At 40.6% G+C, this 26643-nt stretch overlaps 1 protein-coding gene and 1 long non-coding RNA gene across 6 annotated transcripts in view; both read right to left on the bottom strand.

The window, feature by feature from the left end:
- SMIM14 (small integral membrane protein 14) overlaps window positions 1-26413 on the bottom strand; it is a 34256-nt gene extending 7843 nt beyond the window's left edge. Inside the window, exons 1-4 of one of the 5 annotated variants that reach the window (XM_078394004.1) lie at window positions 21616-23359; window positions 18414-18583; window positions 12015-12132; window positions 5071-5119 (exon numbers count right to left, since the gene is read on the bottom strand). In XM_078394004.1, coding sequence (XP_078250130.1) covers window positions 5071-5119; window positions 12015-12089 — 124 coding nt within the window. In that variant the 5' untranslated portion in view covers window positions 12090-12132; window positions 18414-18583; window positions 21616-23359. Of the gene's footprint in view, window positions 1-5070; window positions 5120-12014; window positions 12133-18413; window positions 18584-21615; window positions 23583-25584; window positions 25720-25977; window positions 26187-26273 lie in introns of those variants that run through there. The other 4 variants (XM_020786296.3, XM_020786298.3, XM_020786297.3 and 1 more) reach the window with 4 other exon arrangements.
- LOC144589413 (uncharacterized) lies at window positions 214-4208 on the bottom strand. Its single transcript, XR_013545502.1, has 2 exons — window positions 1331-4208; window positions 214-971 (listed from the first exon to the last, which is right to left on the bottom strand). It is a non-coding gene; the product is annotated as an uncharacterized LOC144589413 (long non-coding RNA).
- Window positions 26414-26643: the final 230 nt, after the last annotated feature.

The raw sequence follows: 26643 nt of genomic DNA, 5'->3' as shown, positions 1-26643 counted from the left end.
ATGATGCCCCTGTGTGAATACAAAACTTACTGGTTGAATGCCAGCTGTATCTTCACTATGGCTCTGCAAGGGAGGCCTCTTCCTCCAGTTTGTACCCTCAGTAATGGCTTTCCTGAAACATACTTTTAACCCTGGGCAACTGCTAGACAAATTGCTTAGATCTTAGACTTACTGGTAGATGTTTAAAAATATTAACTGCAATATTTTAATCCATTTTTGTGTGGCAATTGCAAACCTTTAAAGGTTTAGTTGATACATACCTAAATACATGTCATACACACAAGGACATGCATTGCTAAATGCCTTTATTACAGAAAATTTTCTAAATATAGCAATATTAAGCACATTACAGAATATTACAGACAAACAGGCATTTGAAAAAATAGAAAATTTGCTCAAATAGATTTATTTTTTAAAACCGATAAACTTTTTAAAAACTACACCTGGCTCCCTCCCTCTCTAATTTCTGGAGGCTGCTGAAGACTCATCTATTCCAGAAGACTTTTGGTGGCAGCTTCCCCTGATCTTGCCCATCTTTTACTCCTACCAGTTTTACTTTTTCTATATTTTTTTCTTTTTGTTGGTTGTTAGTATGATTTTGTTATATCATTTTGCTTTTTGTCCCGGTTTTTAAATGTACACCACCCGGAATAGTGCTATGCACCAATGAGAAGGTAAATATACCTCAGGAAAAAAAATAAACTATGTGTTTTTATCCTCTCAGCGTTCAGTCCATGCTGCAGACCTTGATAAAGATGGAACAACAAGCATAAGCTACATTTTCTCAATTCAGATATTGCACCAGATAATAGTGAAGAGTCCATGGTTTGTAAGCCCACCTCAGACTAATAAAAATCAGAATGAGACAGTGTTTTTTCAATTCAGACAATGTGCTGAACATCAAGATTTAACATGAAGTCTAAATAAGTTAGCTACAAAAAAAGCCACCTCAGCAGTTTGATTTTCAGTCCCTAATAAAAATAAGGGGACGTGGTGGCGCTGCGGGCTAAACCGCAGAAGCCTGTGCTGCAGGGTCAGAAGACCAAGCAGTCGTAAGATCGAATCCACGCGACGGAGTGAGCTCCCGTTGCTTTGTCCCAGCTCCCGCCAACCTAGCGGTTCGAAAGCATGCACATGCAAGTAGATAAATAGGGACCACCTCAGTGGGAAGGTCACAGCGTTCCGTGTCTAAGTCGCACTGGCTATGTGACCACGGAAAGATTGTCTTCGGACAAACACTGTCTCTATGGCTTGGAAACGGGGATGAGCACCGCCCCCTAGAGTTGAACACGACTGGACAAAAATTGTCAAGGGGAACCTTTACCTTTACCTAATAAAAATAACAATAAGAGCCAAACCAGCTTCCAAATTAAGTGTGTGTTGTTCAAAATTAATTAAGTATGTTGTTTAACATTCTCACTTATCAACCAAAGTAATTGGTACATCTGTCAATTAAACTAATTTAATCGTGCAACTGTTCAGAACACCAGTTCAGCCTAGACTGAACTGAAAAGCTGCTAGGAACTCAAAAAGTTGGCCATATGATGCCAAAGAACACTGAATATGGCAGCAACATGTAACTAAAAGAGGCATTTACCACCGTTCTTTGGGAAAAGTCTTAGTAAGACAATGTTTTCTTCCACTGTCCTGCAAATGCCTCCTCTCCTTCTGCTTGTTCCATCTTTCTCTCCTAATGTTGGTAGTAATATAACGGCTTGTAATACATCTGCTTAGAAAACCCATGAGATAATCTTACAGGTAGCAGCCTTTTTGTTAAAATAAATAAAAAAACAAATAGAGATGCATACAAAAGCACACATTGTATAGACTCCAGTTTCCAACCTGGGGTGGTTTCTCTGAAACAAAATAGCCTCTAGCAGACTAACTGTATCTCAAACCAGCATATCCTGCTTGACATGCCTTTTAGTGAAAAGACTATTTGTCAGACTGTTATAAATCCCTCCAGCTTCATTTGGCAACTACATAAGCAAGCTGCTAGGAAATAGCTAAGAAAGGGGAGCATTTAAATAATGGAGTTTATAAATCTCTAGTTTGCGATTTTTTCTTCCTGTGTGAAACAGTTCTGGTCACTTACTGTACTATAGAGTGAATGAACCTAGACCACCAGCTATCCCTGGGTACTGCAGAAATATTAAAACTACATATATGCACAGTTAAGAAAAAATAATACAAAAATATTTATTATTTAGAACAGTCAACAAATTAATAGGTAGCACATTTGAAATGGTCAAAGCCATGTCATAAACTTTTTTAAAAACTATTTTTGTGGTTGCTGTCAGGAAAGGCTATCATTATTCTCATGGTGTATATATGAGCAGAGGGACTACAGCTTGCCTAAGGTTGCCTTAAAAGCCTATGGCTAAAATAACACTTGAACTGCAGATTTCATAGCTCACATTCTTCCGATGCACTCTTGCGTCCACTTAATAGCAAATTATTTTCACTGTGTTCAATGAGACTTATTCCTGGTAATTGTATTTACAAGTGGTGGCTAATATATTTTACCAGCACATACAAGAGCAATGATAGTAACATCATCTCTAGCCCATTAAAGGCTACTGTGGGCACATTTCCCCTCTCTCATATTCATACAGGCAGGCAATTCTGTTGTTTTTCTATCTGTTGGATCTGTGTTTTAATGAGCAAACACAATTGATTAAGAAACACATTAGGAAAAAAAGACCCCAAAGAATGCCAACTCCTAAATTTCTGTGCAAGTCTCTGTTCTAGGGATGTTTTCTTCTCAGCTTTATGAGTATAAGGATGCCAAAACCTTCCAATTTTACTTGAAACATCCCTTAAGATTTCGAAAAGGTGGAAATGACTGCTGCATGGTCATCCCAAGCTAAATGAAAATTTCCTATTTTTTCTCTATTTTTCTCCTTTGGGTTGTCAGGATGCAAAAACAAACAAACCACCCATTCCTTTAAACATCCACTGAAACACTCTTCATGCCAGGATTTTTATGACTGACGCATTTGTTTGTAGTAACAGAAAAGCAAACATCATTCTGACTTCAGTTGAACCACAGCCTTCCTGATTCCCAATCCAAACCCCACCCCAGACCTCAGTCAGTGCATCATCCTTTACCCAAAAGTGTAGACATAGCAAGAACAGCTGCAGTTCTTGGCTCTCAGAGAGGAAGCAAAAGAATCAGAGGAATGAAGAGTGGGGGCATGCAGCAAATGGTTTAGAAATCAAAAATCTAATGAGCCTAAATGAGATAAGGAGATTAAGTCCCAACATATTCTTGCTTATCTGGAATTCAGAAAGAACTTTCTATTTGGGGCAGCTAACTGGACTTCAGATTTTTTTTTTTTTGTTACTTAGAGCTCCTGCACATTTTCATCTGCTGTTCCAAACTGTTGCATATTTTAAAAAATTGGTATCACTATTTAGATCAATCTAACACAACAGATGTTGAGGAATATCAGGAATACAGGAAGCAAAAGTAGCTGTACTGGTCAAGAAACAAAAAGAGCCTGTTACAAATAAGGTGAGCAACTGATTCCAAAATGGCTTCAGTTTAATGTTAAATTCCTTATATCAGAGTCACATTTTTTAAAAAATTGTGTATGGTAGTACTACAAAAACCACTGCAGTACACTGCTTACCATGATGTAAGTTTACATTCCTCATCGGGCCATCAGGAAAAATGGGACAAGAAAACAGAAAGTGAAATATTGGGCTCCTAGTAAATAATGCAAGTGGCCCAAAGTATCTAACAGCCTACGTAGCAAGTCTTCTCGCTTTCAACAGAATACAGTATTAGAAAGCCACATTCAGTATTGTGTCATGACAACATTGAGTCTTAAGATACAATAACTACTAGAATTAGGACCCTGGGTTGCAATAGACCCATGCACCATTTTATCATTTTCCTCATAATGTTTTGAACACAGTGGGCATTTCAGTTATCCATTCATTTTCCATGTAATTGGGCCTCTGATAACATTATTGCTAACATTTATTAAGCTATTTTACAAAAAAGAAAAGAAGGAAGAATGAAAGTATCACAGGGCACCTAACATAATAGATGTTGAGGAATACATCATGTATGGGAAGTGAAGGTACTTGTATTGGTCAAAAGTGAAAAAATAAAATCATCATTTTAAAAGTGAAAAATCACTTTGGTTCTTTGCTCTGGCGATCCTGGGAGTCCCAGGTGCAATGCATTCTTCACAGCTCTGTTTAATAAAAAGAAAGGGATAAAATGGATACAAGGGAAAGCTGGGGGACAAGGGAGGATCCCAAAAGAAGCTTTCGTCATGCAGTTGTTGTGCCTCATTATGGAATTTCAGCAGCTTGGGGGATCCAGATGTCCCCTTCCCCATGTTTTCCATCCTTTTTCTTAATACAGAAATCTGTTAAGGAGGGGCACATGAAATACCTGCACAACACTTTGTGACTGGTTAGTGCCAGCTGGCCATCAAGAAGCACTTGGGATGCTGGAGTTCAAACTGAGGATGTGGGAACTGGATAGGCATCTTGCTCAAGAGACTGGAACATTAGTAGAAATGCCTCACACATTATGTATCTTCACACACAGTGGTTGAAATCCTAGTGCACTTGGCATAGTGTAAAGTTATACCTTTCAGGGGGTTAAGCACAGGCACCCGGCAATACATGCCAGAATCTGCAACTGATTGTGCGACTAGCTGCACAACTGCACTTGAGGAACTACTTGATTAATATAACAGCTGCCTTGGCATGAATTTCATAACCGCTTGCACATCTTTGAGTTACGAAGGCATAGCTATACAACAGTGTTTGGGCCACTGTGGTTAAAGTATGAATTTTCCATCTCTTCTGATGGGAAATAAACTACATTTACCAGTTTTAGAAGAAACTGGGATAGGAAGCCAATGTCAGACAGCAGCTAAATATTGTTCCAAAGCTGGTAGCTAAAGTTTCCTGGTTTGTGCATTTTGTATGTCACAGTATGCTTGTCTGCACATGATCACTGTCATGTATTTCATATTCAGACATCTTGTTTTACTTTGTAACAATCTGTTATCAGTAATTATCCTAGACTTTCCTATTACTCACATTCCTGAAGGCACTCCGTATCTGTGCAGTAGGACTGGGACTGTCGAAGCTGAAATGATGAAAAACAACATAACCTTGATTAGGAAAAGGAGACAAATCCAAATTAACTGCAAAATCTGCTGAGCATCTGAAGAAAGTGTAAACTATGAGAAATCAATTTATTGCTTCAGTTATGTGGGTTGCGGTTTTGTTGTGTTGCATTGCCTTGTAATTAGCAATAGGCCAGAAACATTCAAGAAAATGTTTTCTAGTTTATTACCTAGGCTGTTTTTATAAAAAATACAAGAATTCAGCAAGATATTCCAATCTATCTTGTATGGCTTAAAAAAGGACAGAGACTTTTTAGTTACACTACAGTAGGACCCCTGTATCTTCAGGGTCAGTAGTCACTGATTATCCGTCATCTGAAAACATTAAAAATGCTAAAAGAAAAATCTTAGAAATATGTACAGTGGTGCCTCGCTGAACGAGCGCACTGTTTAACGACGAATCCGCATAGCGATCTATTTTTTAAGATCGCTAATGCGATCGCATTGCAATGTTCTGAATAGGCAAAACATCACATTGCGATGATTGGTAAGCATTTCACTTACCGATCTTCGCATTGCGATGTTATTTTAAACAGCTGATTGGCGGTTCCAAAATGGCCGCCGGGTGCCCAAAATGGCCGCCACAAGTGTTTTCGCGCCCTGCCCTCACTTACCAAGGGCGCGAAAATGGCGGTGCTATGGAGGAACTTCGCTGAACGTTGAGTTTGGGAACCATAGGAATGCATTAAACGATGTTTAATGCCTTCCTATGGCTTTTTCCGTTCCGTTTAGCGATGTTTCTGCATAGCGACGATTAATCCGGAACAGATTAACGTCGCTATGAGGGGCACCACTGTATTTCTAAAGATGAAGTTACCAGAACTGGCCATTACAGGAGCCAGAAACCATGGTATGTATAGCATTCACTATTAACAGTGTTCACTATAACTTGCATTTTTCAGCATCCGCAGGGAGAGGAGCTTGGAACCAATTTCCTCGTGGATTATGCATTCTATTATACATGCATTAATTGGCTCACCATGGACTGCACACTGGTAAAAGCCTGACAAAGTGGCCTCGATCCACAAAAGCTTGCATATAGTATTATAATTTTTTGAATAGTCTGTAAAGGTCTATAGTCTATAAAGGTATTGCCCACTCTTGAATTTGTATTCTGTATTGACCACGTGGCTCCCTTTTGTTTCATCTTCCTTCCCAACTGCTGCTTGTTAGTAGCTATAATTGTTGGTACTTTTCGCATTTCACTTGCTTCTGATGCCGCTAATTACAGTTCGATATTTTCTTTCTTGCCTTTCATTCATGTGTATCAGAATCTGTCAACTGATCCAAGTGCACTTGATGAAGTATACTGTAGTCCAAGAAAATTGATACCATGATTAAATGCTTTTCTCTTTGAGATGCCGTAAGACTCTTTCTTTTTTTGCTGTAGCAAACTGACATAGCTATCCTAAAGATCTTCATAAAATTAGTGTATGTTGACATCTATTGGTCATTTCTCAGAGATCCAGAGATGTATTTCAGATTCATTTCATTTACTGTGTATGTATTCTGTGCCATCAAGTCAGAACTGACCCTGCCAGGGCTTTCAAGGTAAGTGAATTATTTAAGGAGTGGTTTTACAAATTCCACCCCCCACCCCCAAGTGAGTTTCCGTGGCTGAGCTGCGATCTGAACCCTGTTCTCCAGAGTCCTAGGCTCTTACTCTATCCACTACACCACACTGGGAATCTTTTCATTTACAAGTCAATGTCAAAAACAATATTCATAGCTTTCATTTTTTCTATCCCATCTTTTTCCCCGTGCAGTGACCCCCAGGTAGTATACAAAATGATTTTAAAAAGAGAGATGCGAATCAAAATATTAACATGCATTTTAGCATGCAATAATATTAAAAGACCAATTTAAACCATTCAAAGCATTTAAAAAAAAAAACCACCAAAGAGAAAAATAAGAAAATTAAAATGCAGCAGTCCACATTAAAAGTCCAAGCTCTGCAACCCATTCAGTTACATGAAGAAAAACATGCTTGCCTGTTAGCAGAAAAACAACAAAGTAGAAACCAATCTACCTTACTGCGGAAGGACAGGCCCACAGTGAGGGAGCAGCTACAGAAGTAGGCCCTCCCTCATACCCTCATTAGGCATGGCTTGGGGATGGGGAAGCAGGATGGAGACAAAGGCCTCCCCCCACTGGTCTTAAAACCTGGGGATGTTCATATGGGGAGGTGTGCTCCTTCAAACCATGGTATTGTTTCTCAAACTCAGTATGTGCCCTTCTTGCTTTGTGAAGAAAGTCCCATGTGGGTGTGATATTTTAAATGCTGGTAGAGAAAAGAAGCAAAAAGCAGCAGTGTGGCACTCCCCACTACAGGTGCAGAAAGGATAAGTTGTGGCGGCAGCCTTGGCCACTGACTGCTTGTGTGGAATGCTCAATTGATCACCCTGCCAACAGAAGTCATCTGAAGAAACAGCCAGCTGTGCACAGTTTAAAGAAACACTGGATGAAGGAGATGTTTTACCCCTTCTGGTGGGGTGGGGGAGGCAGTGCATGTATGTTCACAGCCAACTGTCTTGGGACCTAGGGGTGGGGTTGCTATCTTTTTCTTCCTCCTCCTCATCTCCTTCCTGTAGCCACTATCATTGTGCAATCCATCCATCCATTGTTATAAATCTCTACTTGTAGCTTTTTAAATTCACATTTTAAGCAAAGAACACATGCAAGCGTTGATGCTTCTTTGGTAGTTTACTGAGTATGACATATGAATAAAGGGTTCTGTGTCTTCTGTTAAAATTACAGGCCAGTAAAATACATTTTGAATGACACTGTTGAAAGCAATAGCTAACAACCAGAAGTACTTTTATCCTTTGGACTAAAGGATAGTCAAGCCCTACTTTTATATATAAAGAAACTGATTTTGCATCCCAGGTCGTAATCTTTGTCTTGAGCTAGCAAATTTGGCACTTCGATACTTAGGAGATTCACAAAAATCAAACAGAACCAATCTGTCTTAACATCTTAGCTCCTCTGCAAGAGATGTAAAGCTCATCCGGACAGCTTTGGTGGCTAGCTCAGAACAAAGGTTTTACAAACAGATGTCATACATTAGAAGATGTCTGTTTACAAACAGAGACAGAAAGTTTTAGAGTTTTAGGTGTAAAAAAGAGAAGGGAACATATATACATATGTGATAGTTATGTGAAGTAAGAAAGCAAGAATGGAATCAAATCTTTAAAGAAATAAGTGAAATAATAGGATTAAATATTCAAATGTCCCCATTAACTGCATTATTGAATTTGGTCAATAAGGATCAACTGTTGAAAGAAAATAAGGATTTAATAGTAATAATGATTATGACTGCAAGATTGATTTTGGCAAGAAAATGGAGAAATGATAATCAATTCAGCCTAGAGAAATGGTATAGAGAATTATGGGACATGGCAATTAATGATGAACTGATGTGTTATGAAAATAAGAAGAGGCCAATTAAAAATAATGATTTTAAGAAAATATGAAATGTATTTTTGGAATATGCATTTCGGAGAAGGAAGGGGTATACACTGAGGGAAAAAACAATGCATTTTTGGAGGGGAAATGGATTGAATGAAGTATAATGCTGGTCCTGAAGGTGAAGGTGGCACTGTGTGATATCTAATTGTATTTTATCATATTTTCTGTTTATTTTTTCTGTGTGGTAGTAGGTTTATGTTGTGTAATTCATTTTAGTAAAATTAAAAATTAAAAAAAAGAAAAAGAAAGTTTTAGAGTTCAGTTACATCTCTGAGGGGAACAACATACTAGCAAAACACAGTGTACCAACATACATTTGCATGAAAATAAAATATATGATAGAACATATTTACTGCTTATCAGGTACAGCAGTCATAAGAAAGGGCACTTTATAATTGCAATTAAAAATGTGTTCAAAAGGGCTGCAAGAGCCACTAGACACTGTCCTAGTGGCATCTGGGAGACTTGGGTTCAACTCAAGGTGGGGGGCCTTCCTCACCATACACCTTTAAAATAAGTAGTGCGCCTCAGAAAGGAAGGAAAAGAAAAAGAAAGGAGAGAGTGTGTGTGTGTGTGAAAGAAACAAAGAAAGAAAAAAGAGTGAGTGAGTGAGTGAGTGAGTGAGTGAGTGAGTGAGTGAGTGAGTGAGTGAGTGAGTGGAAGGAAGGAAGGAAGGAAGGAAGGAAGGAAGGAAGGAAGGAAGGAAGGAAGGAAGGAAGGAAGGAAGGAAGGAAGGAAGGAAGGAAGGAAGGAAGGAAGGAAGGAAGGAAGGAAGGAAGGAAGGAAGGAAGGAAGGAAGGAAACCTATGACATTTTCCTGTACTGAAGTAGAAACATACTGTATTATGTCCTGGCTTTATTTTTCTTTGTCCAGGCTATTTGCACATTCAGTAAAAGGAAAACGGCAAGGCTATTATGCTGCTCAATATTTATATGTGCAGAGCACCAACTATGGAAGCTGATTATTATTCATTTTATTTATTTATTATGCTTTTAATATTACTTTTCAAACATTGCAAGCCACATTGGATACCTTAACAGAATAAAGGTAGCCTACAAATAACATTTACTTACTTACAAAATAAATAAATACTATTCTTAGTTACTTAATGATCATTGTGTTCCAGGTTAAACACAATGGGGAACTATACCTTTTCTTTACAAAAATGAGTCTCCTTTCTAAAGAGAGAAGGCTGACTTGAAAAGAGACTTGGCTTTGTGAATGTAAAACTGTGGTTTCCAGTTATGTCTAAAACACATCCACTAGAAGCACATGCAACTCTTTAAGGGAAATGTGAGGAACTCCATTTTGAAAATTAGCAAAGAAACATGAAAACAGGAAGCACCGAAGAAGAAGAAGAAGAAGAAGAAGAAGAAGAAGAACAAGAACAAGAAGAACAAGAACAAGAAGAACAAGAACAAGAAGAAGAAGAACAAGAAGAACAAGAACAAGAACAAGAAGAAGAAGAGTCAGTTGCTGACTGGGATAATTCCAAGTTGACAGGCATAAAAGTGGGTTGTTAATTTGATGTTGACATTAAAAACCATTGTGAATGGTGTCTTTTCTGACTTATATAAGAGATATGAAAAGTAAAGGGGTGAGAATGGGCTGCTCTTTAAAGTACATCATTTCCCAGGTAACACAATGCGGGGGGATTTATTACTACTCATGTTCCTTTAAAAGACTACTGTATTTTTCCGTGTATCATACACCCCCGCATATAAGACTTTCCTAACCCAGAATTTCTTTATTCACAAGAAAGTGGAGGAGGAAGGCAGGGGTCAAAGCGCTTTGATTCCTGCATCCCCCCCTCCACTTTATAGCGAGGAAAATGCTTTCCCCTTCCATTTTCCTCGCAAGAAACACTTTATTGTGATAGAAGTGGAGGGGGAAAGCACTTTCCTCGCTAGAAAGTGGAGGGTGGAAGCAGGAATCATCAAAGCACTTTGATTCCTGCTTTCCCCCTCCACTTTTTAGTGAGGAAAGTGCTTTCCCCCACCACTTTCCTTGCATTAAAGTGCTTTCCCCTCCACTTTCCTGGCAAGAAAGCACTTTCTTGAGAGAAAAGTGGAAGGGGGAAGCAGGAATCAAAGCGCTTTGACAGCAAAGTGGCAGTCCAAGGAGGCCTTACAAATAGCAGAGAAGGGAAACAAAATTGATTCCTGCTTTTCCCCTCCACTTTCTAGCAAGAAACGTGCTTCCTCCCTCCACTTTCTTCGGAAGAAAGTGGAGGGGGAAAGCACTTTCCTCACAAGATAGCAGTTCATTGCAAGGAAAGTGCTTTTACCCTCCACTTTCTTCGCAAAAAGTGGAGGGGGAAAATCAGAGCACTTTGATCCCTTCCCCTCCTTACTTCCGTGTATAAGACAGCCCTAAATTTTTTATCTAAATATTTTAGAGAAAAGTATCATCGTATACATGAAAAAATATGGTATATAGCTGAGATTATATTACCTTCAGGAAAGCTTTAGAACAGAAGTGATCATAAACCATATAAGTAATCACATTTACAGTAAGTATTAAGTTCTGACTGCTCAGTTCATACATATTTACCAACAAGCATGCCCAAGAAATTGTGTGATTTCTTGAGTGTAGAAATTATTCCTGAAGACTTGCATAACTACCAAATTGTATGCAAAAAGCTTTTATCTCCATTTGTTTTTGAAACTACGTCTAAAATGTCAGGAAGCCATAACACCATCCATACATGCAATGGAATATCATGGGCTTTCTAAACTCTATATAATCAGTTGTTAGTTTTAAGCATAAAATACTACCAAATTAACTCCCTTGCAATGTATAATGCCCTACCAATTTATGGGCTTTTTCTTGACTAATTGTAAAGGTTGTACACTCCCTTTCTCTTATGCTGCAGCGCAAATTACACCCAACATTAAAGAAAAGAGTATTCTCAATAACACATTTCCACTCTGGATAAGGAGGCGAAGTGATGGAGAACATACAGTATGGTACTCTAAAAGCTGTCAGAATACGGCTCGAGTCAGCCTTAACTGGTGCCACTGGTGGTAAGGGGTGATGAGAATTTTAGTCTGACAATCTTTGAAGGGCCATACATTCACATTATGATATAAGCACAAGCAAAATTAGCAAATTTCAATAGGAGGGCATTCTTATCTATCCCAACATGCCCATGCCATCTGGATATTTATTTTTCCATTCTGTACCAGATACTAACATAGGACACCATAAGGGAATTTGTGGGAAGACAGCTCAAAAGACAAAGAGCAGTTGAGACAGGCACTTTGCAAGCTTGTGTAGCTTAAACACTCAAATAAAAAATATTCAGGAGAGCTAATATATTTACTGAAAATCAGGTTTGAAAGACATATGCGAAGAAACTCATAGACAAAACACATTGCCCTCACCAGATTGATCAGCCTCCGCATGGCATGTTCATGTGAGCAAATGCATTCACAGGGATCAAATCCACCTTCTGCCATGTTTGTTCAGATGGACGTACAGCTGAACCTCAACAGTGAATGCCTAGAAAAGACAAGGGTTGTTGCATCAGTCATACTTTTTTGTATAAAATGTCACCATATTCTATCCAGTTTAGTACAGATTCCTCAGGAGTGGACCACATTCTGTAATATGGAGAGGGGCACAACTCCAGCAGGTCAGTCATAGCCACTTTAGATAAAAAGAGCTGAGATTTAATTGCAAATGACCTGAATTGCAATAGAACAGCAAAATTCTGGGTACAAACTGACATCTATCCAGTCAAAGATCTACTGAATTCAATGGGATGCACTCTCTCTTATAACAATGGGATGGGAAGTCTTTTTTTTTTTTAGTGAGGGTTAACATTTGAGGGTGGAGAGGTATAGTTTGGATGTGTGCCAGCAGGTATAAGAGTAGAGTCCAAGAAGATCATCTCCATCTGCACCCTTCCCGGCAGCTGGGGAAAAAAACAAAATTCCTCTTGCTAGGAATTTGAACTGACCACTGGCAGAGCGCCAGAGCACAATATGGTGCCCATGTTGCCAGCAGGAAAAAGGATGCCAAGCTTTATATAGTAAAGGGCAGCCTGGACGATGACACCAATGGCTACTTCCATGGTTCCCAACCTTGGGTAACTCAGGTCTTCTTGGACTGCAACTCCCAGAAACCCCAACCAGCAAGGAGATAAGTGATGAAGGCTTCTGGGAGTTGCAGTCCAAAAACACCTATGTTACCCAAGGTTTGGAACCACTGGTCTTCATGATACCCTCTTGTGTTCACTACCACTCACTAAGTGGCACCAAGCAAGGGAAAATCTCAGAAGTTCACTGCTTTTTTAATTAGTTAACGACTTCTTACCCAAACACAAACAACTGTTTTTCAACAAGTGGGTAACCTTAAATTCACAACCATCTTTAAATGGAAATGAATGTAATCATTACAAATGGAGATTACTTTCAAGCAAATGTTAGCCTTCTGTTTCTTGTCCCACTCTACCTGCCCTAACAATCTTTCTCATAAGAAACATATGTTTCTTTTATGTTTATATGTCTGATATTTACACCACACACACTGAAGCCAGTAAAACAAAACAGGTCATAATTAACATGTTTTACACTGGTTTTTAATGGCATTTAGTCTGAATTGTACAGGAAGCAGCAACAAAAACCATCCCAAAGAAAGCAAAGTGGCTGTCCAGCGAGGCCTTACAAATAGCAGAGAAGAGAAACAAAATGCAAGGGAGATAAGTTACAGAAAATTGAATGCGGACTTACAAAGAATAGCCAGAAAAGACAAGAAGGACTTCTTAAATGAACAGTGCAAAGATATAGAGGAAAATAATAAAAAGGGAAAAACCAGGGATCTGTTCAAGAAAATTGGGAGATATTAAAGGAACATTTTGTGCAAAGATGGACATGATAAGGAAGTGGTCCCCAACCTTGGGCCTCCAGATGTTCTTGGACTTCATCTCCCAGAAATCCTGGCCAGCAGAGGTGGTGGTGAAGGTTTCTGGGACTTGTAGTCTAAGAACATCTGGAGGCCCAAGGTTGGGGACCACTGTGATAAGGGACAAAAATGGTAGGGGCCTAATGGAACCAGAGGACATCAAGAAGAGGTGGCAAGAATACACAAAGGAATTATACCAGAAAGATCTGGATGTCCTGGACAACCCAGATAGTGTGGTTGGTGACCTTGAGCCAGACATCCTAGATACAGTAGTGAAGTCAAGTGGGCCTTAGACAGCATGGCTAACAACAAGTCCAGTGGAGGTGATGGCATTCCAGTTGAACTATTTAAAATCTTAAAAGATGATGCTGTTGAGGTGCTACACTCAATATGCCAGCAAGTTTGGGAAACTCAGAAGTAGCCAGAGGACTGGAAAAGATCAGTCTACATCCCAATCCCAAAGAAGGGCAGTGCCAAAGAATTCTCCAACTACCATACAATTGCACTCATTTCACACCCTAGCAAGGTTATGCTCAAAATCTTACAAGGTAGGCTTCAGCTGTATGTGGACCGAGAACTCCCAGAAGTACAAGCTGGATTTCAAGGGGGCAGAGGAACTAGAGACCAAATTGCTAACATGGAAAAAAACAGAGTTCAAGAAAAACATCTACTTCTTCATTGACTCTGCAAAAGCCTTTGACTGTGTGGACCACAGCAAACTATGGCAAGTGCTTAAAGAAATGGGAGTGCCTGACCACCTTATCTATCTCCTGAGAAATCTATATGTGGGACAGGAAGCAACAGAAAGAACTGGATATGGAACAACTTATTGGTTCAAAATTGGGAAAGGAGTACGACAAGGCTGTATATTGTCTCCCTGCTTATTTAACTTCTATGCAGAATACATCATGCGAAAAGCTGACTGAAATCCCAAACCAAAATTAGGATTGTCGGAAGAAATATCAACAACCTCAAATATGCAGATGATATCACTCTGATGGGAGAAAGTGAGGAGGAATTAAAGAACCTCTTAATGAGGGTGAAAGAGAAGAGCGCAAAAATTGTCTAAAGCTCAACGTCAAAAAAATTAAGATCATGGCCACTGGCCCCATCACCTCCTGGCAAATAGAAGGGGAAGATATGGAAGCGGTGACACATTTTACTTTCTTGGGCTCCATGGTCACTGCAGATGGTGACAGCAGCCATGATATTAAAAGATGCCTGCTTCTGGGGAGGAAAGTGATGACAAACTTAGATAACATCTTAAAAAGCAGAGATATCACCTTGCCGACAAAGATCCACATAGTCAAAGCTATGGTTTTTCCAGCAGTGTTGTATGGAAGTGAGAGCTGAACCATAAAGAAGGCTGACCGCTGAAGAGTTGATGCTTTTGAATTGTGGTGCTGGAGGAGATTCTTGAGAGTCCCCTGCACTGCAAACCTATCCATTTTGAAGGAAATCAACCCTGAGTGCTCACTGGAAGGACAGATCCTGAAGCTGCGGCTTCAATACTTTGGCCATCTCATGAGAAAAGAAGACTCCCTGGAAAAGACCCTTATTTTGGGAAAGTGTGAAGGCAAGAGGAGAAGGGGACGACAGAGGACAAGATGGATGGACAGTGTCATCGAAGCTACCAACATGAATTTGACCAAACTCCAGAAGGCAGTGGAAGACAGGGGGGCCTGGAATGCTCTGGGTCATGGGGTCACAAAGTCGGACACGACTTAACAACTAAACAACAAGAAGTCAGAATTAACAGCAGTAGAACAGGATCCCTCTCTATTTTTCAAATATATTTCTTTTATTTCCAGACTCTGCAAGAAAAAAAAAACCCAGAGGGGTCAATTTTACAGCCTCTTTTAAAAATTACATATCCCAGTTTCTTCCCATCATTGACAAATCTCTAATTCATGTCAGAAGTTATTGCAGTAAATCAGGATAAATACAAGGCAGAGGGGGTGCTTTGCATCGTCCCCAGAGTCCAGTGAGGAGCATTTGCAAACAAGTCCCATGGGCAAAGGCCAGTGTTTAATATTTCCCCTATCAATTCATTGTTTCAAACATTTTCTAAATTGTTTTTCCTATTTTCTCCCAGTTGGCATGGGAGCTAGAAAAAAGGCACCAAAATCAGTCTCTTCTCTTATCTCCAAACAGAGAAAGGTTGATAAAAATAATATTATATTTAAAAATAATAACAAAAAGTCCAAGTACAATATCTTCAAATTTTACACGGCATTTCTAGATACTGTTGCCACCCAGTTTCTCTACGAGGTTATGTATGTCTTTTTCATGATGCAATCCCTGTGAGACGTGTCCAGTTGCACAGGGGACACCGAGTATCCTTATGTTCTGAAGTATTGCACTAGGAGTACAGTAATGACCAGAAGTGATGTAATTTATCATGTATTGTGAAAAGCTCAAGAAAGTCATATGCTTTTCAGACCCGAGAGAAAAATTATGAACGGACAAGAATATCTCATTCTAATCCTACCTACTTAATATAAGCAATTCCTATGTTAATTGGTTTCTAATAACCAACCTTTTCCCAGAACACATTTGCCAGATGTACCTACCAGGTTAGGGTAACATTGAAAAACAAATTACGCAAGTTCAAAACTGAAAAGCAACGTGGCAATTCTTATTATGCACCAATGAAAACACACAGATTGACAATGTCTGTATGGGTTTTCTGGATTGCATGGCAATGTATTCCTAAAGAACATTCGAAAAGAAATTTTGCAATGTATGTTAATTTTAGTGATCAACTGCATAGAATCAATTTTGATTATTAGGCAAAACCAACAACAAAATAAAGAGGACAAAATATTGTGGTACCTTAAAGACTACATTTTAATTACCTGCTTACTTTTGTACTATGAAACTCTTGTTCACTGCAAAGATGTCTGCATGCTATGTTCTATCAAATTGCTTCTGAGCTATAGTGACCCTAATAGGGTTTTATTTGAGATATTTAAGATATTAACCACTGCCACAACTCTCCCCAGCGACTTTCCATGACAAACAGGCAATCTGAACCAAGGTCTCCTGAATCCTAGTCATTTACACTATAAAATAAAACACATTGGCTCTCAAGAAGGTACTTGTGCACTCTTCATTGCTTATTTGTTTTTAATGTTGACTTACCGTTTTATTGCTTATAGCAGCGATGGTGAACCTATGGCACGTGTGCCACAGCTGGCATGCAGAGCCCTTTCTGCAGGCACGCGAGCCATAAGTCGCTGGATCACTACCCCCCCCAGCCAAACTTAAAAGGCAACTGCAACACTGGTGCTTCGACAGGCTGTGGGCCAGGATCCAGAGCAGCTGGCGCTGGCGGCAGATCCGGAGTCAGGTCTCGAGGCACTTCAGTGCCCGGGATTCCCCCTTCCACCGCCACCTCTGGTTCCGCCGCCACCCACCACCTGCTGGGTTGTGTTTTTTTTTCCAGTTTGGGCACTCAGGCCCAAAAAGATTCACCACCACTGGCTTATAGCATAGCATTACATAATACTATAACTAAGAATTTATTGTTTAAATTAAAAAAAATTCTTAAGCAGGTACAGTGGAACCTCTACTTACGAACGTCCCTAGCTACGAATGATCCAAGTCACGAACAGCTCTGTTCGCTAAAGTTTGCCTCTACTTGCAAATGGAGCTTCAAGATACGAACGGGGGGAAAATTTTCCTGCCCTTTTTTTGACCTAAGTTCATCCTAGGTCAAAAGAAGAAAAAAATAAAAACATTCTCCCCCTAGTAGTAGAGTATGGATTAACTGGCTTTGCATAATGCCTTTACTTGTGAGCGGCGCCTCTAGATAAGAACGAAAAGCAGACGGAATGGTTTAAATGGTTTTCAGTGCATTCCTATGGGAAAATTTGCTTCTACTTACGAACGGTTCAACTAACGAATGTTTTCTGGGACGGATTAAGTTCCACTGTACTTCTTTGGTGTTAGATCATTCAATTCCATTCTTATGGGCTAGTTTACACCGCCTTTTGAGATGTCTGTGTAGTGAAATTTGATCATCCAGTTGTTCCCTTGGTGCCACTTCGCTTTCCATGAGTGCCAGCTAATGCATGCTTTGCTTTAATGTTCACACAGTAAATCAAATAGGATTAAAATGCAAATGCCATAATATTCAAGGAAAGCCCAGAAGTAATGTGTATGTGCAAAGACTATCAGTACAGTTTCTATTGTGCAGTCACTGGAGATAGGCCATTTGTGTGGGGGGGGTACATGTATGTTAGATTCAAACTCCCAGAATTCTGTAAGAACTCTCCTGTGAGGGGGACACCCCAGTCATCCCAGCAGGTCATTTGCCTTGTTTCCACACTCCCTGGCAGACAACCCATAACCGAGTATCAGGGCAGCCTGAGGACCAGGCAGGCTGAGAAGATGAACCATACTTGGATGGTGAGGCCATGGCTGAGGAGGCATGGTGGGAACCAGGCTTAAAAGGGGAGGAGGAAGAAGAGGACTCACTACTTTTGTTGAAGACAGGACTAGACATAGTTTTTTAAAAGGTTACATTTGCTTTACAGCAGGGGTCCCCAACCCCCAGGACCAGTACCAGGCCGTGGCCTTCGCAGGACTGGGCCGCGGTGACAGCTCTCCCCCCCACATGCACACACACATGCACACACACCCTGAAAGCACACACACCTCCCGCCCCACCATGCACACACAGATGCCCCCACGCTAAACTGGTCCATGGTGTAAAAAAGGTTGAGGACTACTGCTTTACAGCCAATGGATCCATCTGTAATATGGTTGGTTTCTGGCAAGCCCTACTTTTGAAATCTAGTTTACTGGCTACATCTGTTTTCTGATGTAGTCTATTTAACTTATTTGGACAAATGTGTGTCAAGTTATTTTACCCAGAATTACTAGACTGCTCTGAATCTGATGTTTTCCTGACATACAGAAAGTCTCTAGGAAGCTGGAGAAATACATCAGTAGAAGCTGAAGCTTCTGCATCTGAGGTGACTGGAATCACAAAAATAGCTTGTCCAGTCCCATTCTTGAGAATTGTGCCTAGAGGGAAAGACTGAAATGATGTTTTGAGCAGTTAATATTTAGTTCAGCCACATTTTTCAAGAAGATTGAATCCTAAACAATTTTTAAATGGTAGATGTTTAATCATCTTTCCCATATGCAAAATTCTCTCCAGTTGTAAAATCTGCAGGCCTACCATCAAACTATTTCAGATGATGCATATCAAAACACATTGTACCAGAACATTACATTCTGCTAGTACTGTACTGACATTACACCAGTGCCACCAGAAAAACAGAGACTTGATGTATATTAGTTACTTATCGCAAGCTACTTACATAAATGCCAGCATACTTTTTTACCTCAGGCAATTAAACAATTCAATCAGATGAGTAGATAATGTGAATTCTGAGAAGCTCAGCACAGTGTATGTGTAAGTCAACATCAACTTGGAAAATAACCATGGCCCAGTAAAAGAGCATCTGCTTTGCACATGGAGTCTCCCAGGTTCAATCCCTGGGGTCTCCAAGTAAGGATAGAAAATAATTCTGCCTCAAACCCTAGAAAGTTGCTGCTAGCCAGTACCAATAGTACTGAACCAAGAGATGGACTAATGATCTGGCCCAATATAAGACAGCTTTCTCTGCTTACAACCTGCTTCCAAAAAGGGGTAAATGTGTGAGCCAATTTATATGTCAAAATATTTGAAAATGCTGATACTCTTAATCTCTGTGACTTCAGTGGGACTTACTCTCCAATGACTAGATATAACAGGTGGGAAGCATGTAGGCTGTGAACCACATGTGGCTGCCAGTACCTTACCTCCCTTTTGTAAAACAAACAAATCAACCCTGATAACTCATTGTGTGTGTGTTTTTTAATCCCTTGTACCCTCTAGGGGTACAGAGGCAATTTTGGCATGTTTTGATGACCCCCTAACTCAGTGATCCCCAAACTTTTAAACTCCATGGACTAGTTGGGGAAGATGGGGCAACCCCCCTGCACTTGTGCGCAAAGGAGCACGGGGGCGCGCACACATGTGCATACGCGCGAAAGAGTGGGGGCTCACACATGGGCACGCACACTCACGCACCTGCACAAAGGGAGCTCGGGAGGCACTCATGTGGCCACGGGGTTGTGCGTGGGGTGGGTGGGCGCACGGGGGTGGGTGGGAGATCTGCCACAGACCAGCACGAGGCCGCAGACTGGGGGTTGGAGACCCCTGCCCTAACCCACCTAGGGTTCCTTATAGCATCCAAATTTTAAAAATGGCCACAAGGTTTTTTTCAGCTCCTCCTCCAACCTTGTAGAACACTTGGAGGATTGCTGGAGCAACCTTCCAAAGTCTAGAGTGAGGCATGTGTGGCCCCTGGACCTATAACACTGCCCATCCTTGGTACATAGCATTTCAGCCTAGAAATCATTCTCACAAAAATCAGATGAAGCGTTTTACTATTACACCTTTACAAATGAATCTTAAGGTGCTGGGAGCTGTGCCAATGATCCCATCCCAAGGCTGCATTGCTCCTCAGCCTTGCTCCTAGCTTTCTGCATGTGAATAGGAAAGGCAAGTATGTTCAGAGATTCCCAATGACGCAAAAATCAGTCACAGCCTTCGCTTCTCTGCTACTCAGATCAACAGAAAATATATCTTAGAGCACACCCAACATTCCTTTGTACTTCAACATTGCAGGGTAAGACTACTCATGAAAGGCAGACTTCTAGGTAATTTGTCTGCCATTACTAACCTTAAGAACTCCCTTCAAAAATCACCAATAGCTACTGAAAATAATCCCCATGATGTAATAGACCAGTTGAAGCAGCCCTATTTTAAAATGGATATTTGCTATGCAAATATGATGTTTGCTGTGCTTCCTTTTTTCATCCAAATATAGAGAGGAAAAGAAGAAATGAGAAATTGTTTAGAGAAAATGCCAACTTTCATTAAAAACAGCATCCTTTGGTTAAGAAAATGTAAATGAGATGCAAGCAGTGTGACACACAATAAGATGCACTTCATAATCCTGCTTATATTTTCAACACCTTGCAGAATTAAGTGTGTCAAAACATTATTTTTAGCATGTCTGCAAGCATACATGCAGGATGCTTAAACTACAGTGAAGTAACACTACAGTTCTCACGTTTTAATTCTGGCCAGCTGGCAAATAAATTACTCAAGGTAAAGCCTAACTGCTTTGTTCACTTTCATTTGTGAAAATAAAGATGATGTGAAGGGAGTGATTTCTTACATTCAAACCTCAGATGCTGGACTTTTGGTGATTTGCAGCTCTATCGCTGCAAAGGTAGGTGTAGAGAGCGGTTAGGAATAGAAGCCATAGGAACAATGCACTGCCCAACAGAGCCACAAACCTAGGAACCACAACAAGGCTGGATGTAAGGACCTGTTTTTGCCTCTGTCTCCCAAGCTATAGATTTAGTGTTTATCTACCACCATGTCTTCTAAATTGGTGCAAGACGTAGCCATGTTAGGTTTTGCAAGCATATCAGGCAAAATCCAAAGAAACAAAACAAAACAAAGACAGAAACATGTGGCACTTTAAAGACTATTATATTTTAATGTGAGCTTTCATGGACACATCCACTTTGTCAGACATATGGGAACAGAATGAAATGTTGAAAGAAATGTTAGTTACATATGAAATATTCATCGGCTCTTGGATGTATGGCATATTTACATGCAGTAATTCGGCTCCTGAAGAATTTTTACAAAAGAGCCCTAAAACGACATAAACCAAATGACCGCATGCAAACGTACCATACATCCAAGAGCCAATGAATATCTAGTATGTAATTAATATTTCATTCAACATTTCATTATGTTCTCATATGTTTGACATAGTGGATGTGTCCATGAGAGCTCACATTATTCTCTAAGGTGCGACATGTTCTGTTTTGTTTCTTTGCATTTTGCCTGATAGTCTAAACTGATGTATACAATCATATGAAAACCAGACTATGCAAGAAAATAAACAACAGAGCAGACACCTTAAGAGACACCATTGAGAGACAACTGTGGGAACATTTAAATCTTTCTGGACATTCATTAACAGACTTCAATGTTACCTTGTTTCATTAATTCTTTTTCTTCAAAGTGAGTCTCCAACCAACAGCTGCTGAGAATGATACTGTACCAGCATGTGACAGAATGAGATTTAAACTCAACAAAATTTGAAACTGCTCCCTCACCTACCCACTCCCATGTCCCAACCCTCCCCAGCTAACATGGATCTGTTACACTGACAATGATTGGATCTCCCCCCCCTTTTTTTTAATTATACCTCATTTACATTTTACAGTGTATATAGATAACATACATTGCAAGCCTTTTGGCCTTATTTCGTAAGACATCCCACTTCCACTTAAGGCAAATCAATGCTACTAAGAACCACAGAACCCCAGCAGATCAAAACATATGACTAGAACAAATTCAATTATTAGGATTGTTATGGCTTTTCACTGGTATCTTTTCTATGGCTCTCCTGATGACCATACCTAAGTAGAAATACAAAAAGTTACCTTTTTCTAGTACAATATTCAGATTCTCTAAACCAGCTGGACTGCCAACTACAGTATGGTTATGTTGCCAGAAGGAATCTGGCAAATGTAGTTCCAAAAAGTTATGTATTTCAACCTCTGTGCATAGACTCTTTGGCATTTCACCTCATTACTGGCATTTCACCTTTGATTTTCTGCATATTCTCCCTATCACCACCCTGCAACTGGCTTTACTGGGCAGTTTTATCTGCAGCTTTTGTTGTTGTTGTTGTTATTTTACTGTTACTTATCTCCTGTTGCTGATTTCCAAAAGAAATTATCTTATATATATTGGCAGCAATCTTCTTGGGCAGCGCTGCTTATGTGGTCACAGCAGAACTGCACACAAGGAAGTACAAGCAGGCTTGAAGGAACCCCAAATTTGCAGATACAAAAATTATTTGGTAGAAGAAATGCTGCTGGGAACCAAAGAGCCTTATGGGAACTATGGAGGTTCTGTCACCATAGAAGCTCAGAGTTTAAGGCATCTGGCAGTGGACCCAGAGGTTGGAAATTTGACTCCCACTGTGCCTCCTTGATAGGGACTGAACTTGATGATCCATAAGGTACCTTCCAGCTATGCAGTTCAAAGATTATTATTATAACATTCACATTGATAAGGCAAGGAAAAATATGGGGAGGGCATTATAATGTAATGCACAAAATCCTAAAAGAGAACCACTACACATTATAACATATGGTTGCAGGTCCCACTTTTTCACTAACACATGTTAACAAATGACTTTTGGTTTGAAATGTTATTACTGTATTATCGTTAGTCCTCTGAATCTGCAGAAAAGCTATCCACTTAATGTGGAGTGCCTGTTGTATGTGATCCAGCAGCATTTTCTTTTTGCTGGTGGATTCAGCTTCCACCAGCACAAGCAGAAGGAAATACCCCCCTTTCCTTCCTGCACCTCTTTCCCAAGCACCCTAATAAATATGTTCCTGAGAACTGAAACACTTCAGGGCAGCTTTTTAGGCCCATAGTGGGCTGCAGAGGGAAGAGGAAGAAATTCCTGATACTGAAAATAGCCCTTAGGACTTTTACTATTTTTGATCACATCTTCCCAAACATCCAAGTGAGCAAGATCAAGATTTAGGCATCTTAACTGTTTTACTACACTGATACTTTTTTACATCAGCTACTAATGCTTCTTTAGACATTTTATAAACTTCAACATTTGTGTTAACATAGAATACTGAAGGTATGAAAAGATACTGTGATGGGTTTGCAGTTAATTTAAAATTAAATAACACTTTAGGGATTCCTGGCAGCCCAACCCTCTGATTCCAAAGAAATTCAGGATTGCTGACAATTACCCAACCCCTGACTGTAAGATTTCTTTAAGCAGACCTATCAGGGTGGGTGCCTTAAGATGATATATTTAAAAAGATAACTGGAAGCTGGTGACCTTTTCAATGAAAGCCAGGGATGGGCTAAGAATGCATTGATGGTAGGCAGATTACTTATCTTTTCTTCCCTTTAAGGAATGTGCTGATTATATCTGGAATAAGAACAAAAGAAGCAAGATAAACCTGTTGGAGTTTTTTTAGGCAGCCTGTATTTAAACTGAGATTAAAAGGAGAAACCACTTTATCCAGGAAATCATACAGAAATATATTTTTCATTCAATACATAATTGAAGACACAAATCTGTAGGCATGTTAATGCTGTGAACCTATATATAAATTGCCTCAGCCTCTATATTTGTGTAAATCAAGGGTAAGGATTCTCTTTCAACAGGAGGAGGTCCACTGATATCTTCAGTCTCACCCAGTGGGGATTTGGTGAGTCAACTCCTCCATAAATTTTATTGATTCAATAGGCCTACTATAATTTTGACTTGATACCTTAAGTTGTGTGATTGGGTGCTAAGAAACTTGGGTCCATTATTTCAGAGAAAGCGTAAAAACGTCCTTCTATATACTGTACATAACATTTAGTAGTTTTCTGGTCAGCAAGGAACAAGTCACAGAAGCATTTTAGGAAAGATTTTAACTCTGATATCATCAAATAACAGGATTGTTCTAGGAGGCAGAAAAGGAACTGGTTTAAGAGCCAGACAGAAACAAACATTCCACATGCAAATACTTTTAAAGAGGATCAGATTGATCCTTCAGAATGTCTAATAAAAATCACTGAGCAAGATGTACTGTAGATCAGCAAAAGCCAGGAATTTGAACTCATAAATGTGCTGAAGGTATAACTATTCATAAAGTTGGTGTTTTATGAAAAACAGGAAAATACCGTTTCCCCTGAAAATAAGGCAGGGTCTTGTATTAATTTTTGCTCCAAAAAACACATTAGGGCTTATTTTCAGGGGATGTTTAAATTTTTTTTCATGTACAACAATCTACTTTATTCAAATAAATGTCATCTTCTGGTTGCTACATAATGGTGGAGGGTGGGTTTTCACTAAACTGGAGCTTATTTTGGGGGTAGGGCTTATATTATGAGCATCCTGAAAAATCATACTAGGGCTTATTTTCAGGTTAGGTCTTATTTTTGAGGAAACAGGGTAAGAATGAAGAATAAGCTTGCAATTTCCAACATTACAAAAGCACAATCAACAGAATCAGTTCATACTCAGTTCATATGTGACACAAGTACACAATTGGTATTAATTTGGAAAAACACTAACATCATTGCAGATTTTGTAAAGATCTTTTCTGGCACTGCTGATATTCATCTACCTGCCCATAAAGTCTGATCCCACCCAAGTTTCCAAGAAGTTAGTCCAATGAAGTAAGTCCAATGCACAAAGGACAGCATAATTAAGTGTCCTTGGTTGTCTTCTACTCTTTTCTCCTATGGTGAAGAGTTTGGTTCTGTTCAAGGGAACTCTTACATTCAGCTCATAAAATGCTTCTTTATAGAGTTTAAGAAAATGGTTGCCAGAAAAGCAGCCATGAAAATCAAACAAAAGGATTGTGGCATCTTTAAGACAAACAAAGTGATTTCAGCGAGAGCAATGAGCACTTACATATTACAAGTGATTCCTCTGCATCCTTATTACCAAGAGAGAGGGGGGAAATAGAATGGCCAGATGCAAAAAGGAAAGAGCTCTGAAGAAAAGGGAATTTCGGCACATGCAACGATATTCCCTCTTCTGAATAACTGTAGGGGGTGCAGGCTTCAGCGCCTCCTGCCCCCACGATCTTCTTATCTTTCACATCTGACCACCCTACAAGTGGAACCACATAAGACTTTGTTAAACTGCAGCACAATTCTGTTAATATTTACATAGAAGGAAATCCTACCAAATTAAATCGAAGTTATTCCCATAGCAGAGTCCTGTTACATACACCCACCTGGATGTTAATAGGACAAATGTGTGTGTGTGTAAACTGATCAGGCTGGAGGGCCCTTACTAAATGCTAGCTATGCCCTGCAGCCCAATCCTATGCAGGTGCTTCAGTATGCAGGAGGTCCATCTGAGAGTTTGAGGCTACTCAACCATTGCCATACATCTGCAGAAATCTGAAAATCGTTACCTTTAACATCCAGCGGTGTTACGCTACAAAGCGCAAAATAAAACAAACAAGCCTTTCCGGGAGAGCAAAGGGTCTTCTTTCTCTTGCCCCAGATGGATTCCCACGAAAACTTGGCGGGCCTAGTTTGTCACGGGGCAGGTCCGCAACAGGCTTGCAGTCAGCGACGAGACTCAAGCAGCAGCCCGTGCAGAGTGTCGGGCCGGCACTTCAAAGGCCGGCGTTCAAATCCTCCCTCGGACACGGAAACTCCCGCCCCCTAAATCGCTGGCCTACCTCAGAAAACCCTAAGGGGTTTGCTTTAAAACGCCATGGGCTTGCCGGCACGTAAGAGCCCCCCCCTTCTGCCCCCCCCGGAACCTAGTGCAGGGCTTAAATATGCTCGGATTTGAATACCTGCAAAGCCTGAAGCAGAAAGTCTTCCCTTGCGGGGAAAACTTGCAGAGCAGAAACAAAAAGCAGTAAATTAAATCGAGGGCCCTGAGGCGAGGTCTTTTCTCTGTGACGCGCTGAAGTTTTTTTTTGGGGGGGGTCGAAACTCAACAGCTGGGAACCAGCTCAGAAAACCTGGCTCTTCTTCCACGTCTCCCTTCTCCGCCTCCCCCTTCCCCGGAAAACAACGCGCCGACTTCCAGCTCAGCGCTAAGGGAAAGAGGCCGCCGCCGCCGCCGCCACCGCCGCGCGACGCTCACCGCGCTCGTCCTCCAGCTGGAAGGAGCTGCTCCGCTTTGCTTTGGCGAGGGCCGCAGAGAACCGAGCCACCCGCCAGCCCCGCGACGACGGCGACGACGCTTCCTTCCCCGTTGTGTTTTGATTCGACTGACCACGTCAGACATCAGCCACGACCACGGGACCCGGATCTACCGGCTCCCAGAAAGGGGACGGGCTTGCTCGCTGGGCGGCCTCCCTCCGTCCCGCAAGGAATGGCGGTGGGCGGTGCGCGACACACGGGAGCCCTCCATTCAGCCCTGTGAGGCGCAGGGCGGCCGCCGGCTGCCGGGCTTGGTTCTCTCGCGTTGACTGGGAGGAAAGCGGATGCCAGCCTTTTGGGACGGACCAGGG

This window comes from Pogona vitticeps, chromosome 5 (genome assembly GCF_051106095.1).
Source record: "Pogona vitticeps strain Pit_001003342236 chromosome 5, PviZW2.1, whole genome shotgun sequence".
Taxonomy (NCBI): Eukaryota; Metazoa; Chordata; class Lepidosauria; order Squamata; family Agamidae; genus Pogona; species Pogona vitticeps.
This window is presented reverse-complemented; position numbering and strand designations above follow the sequence as displayed.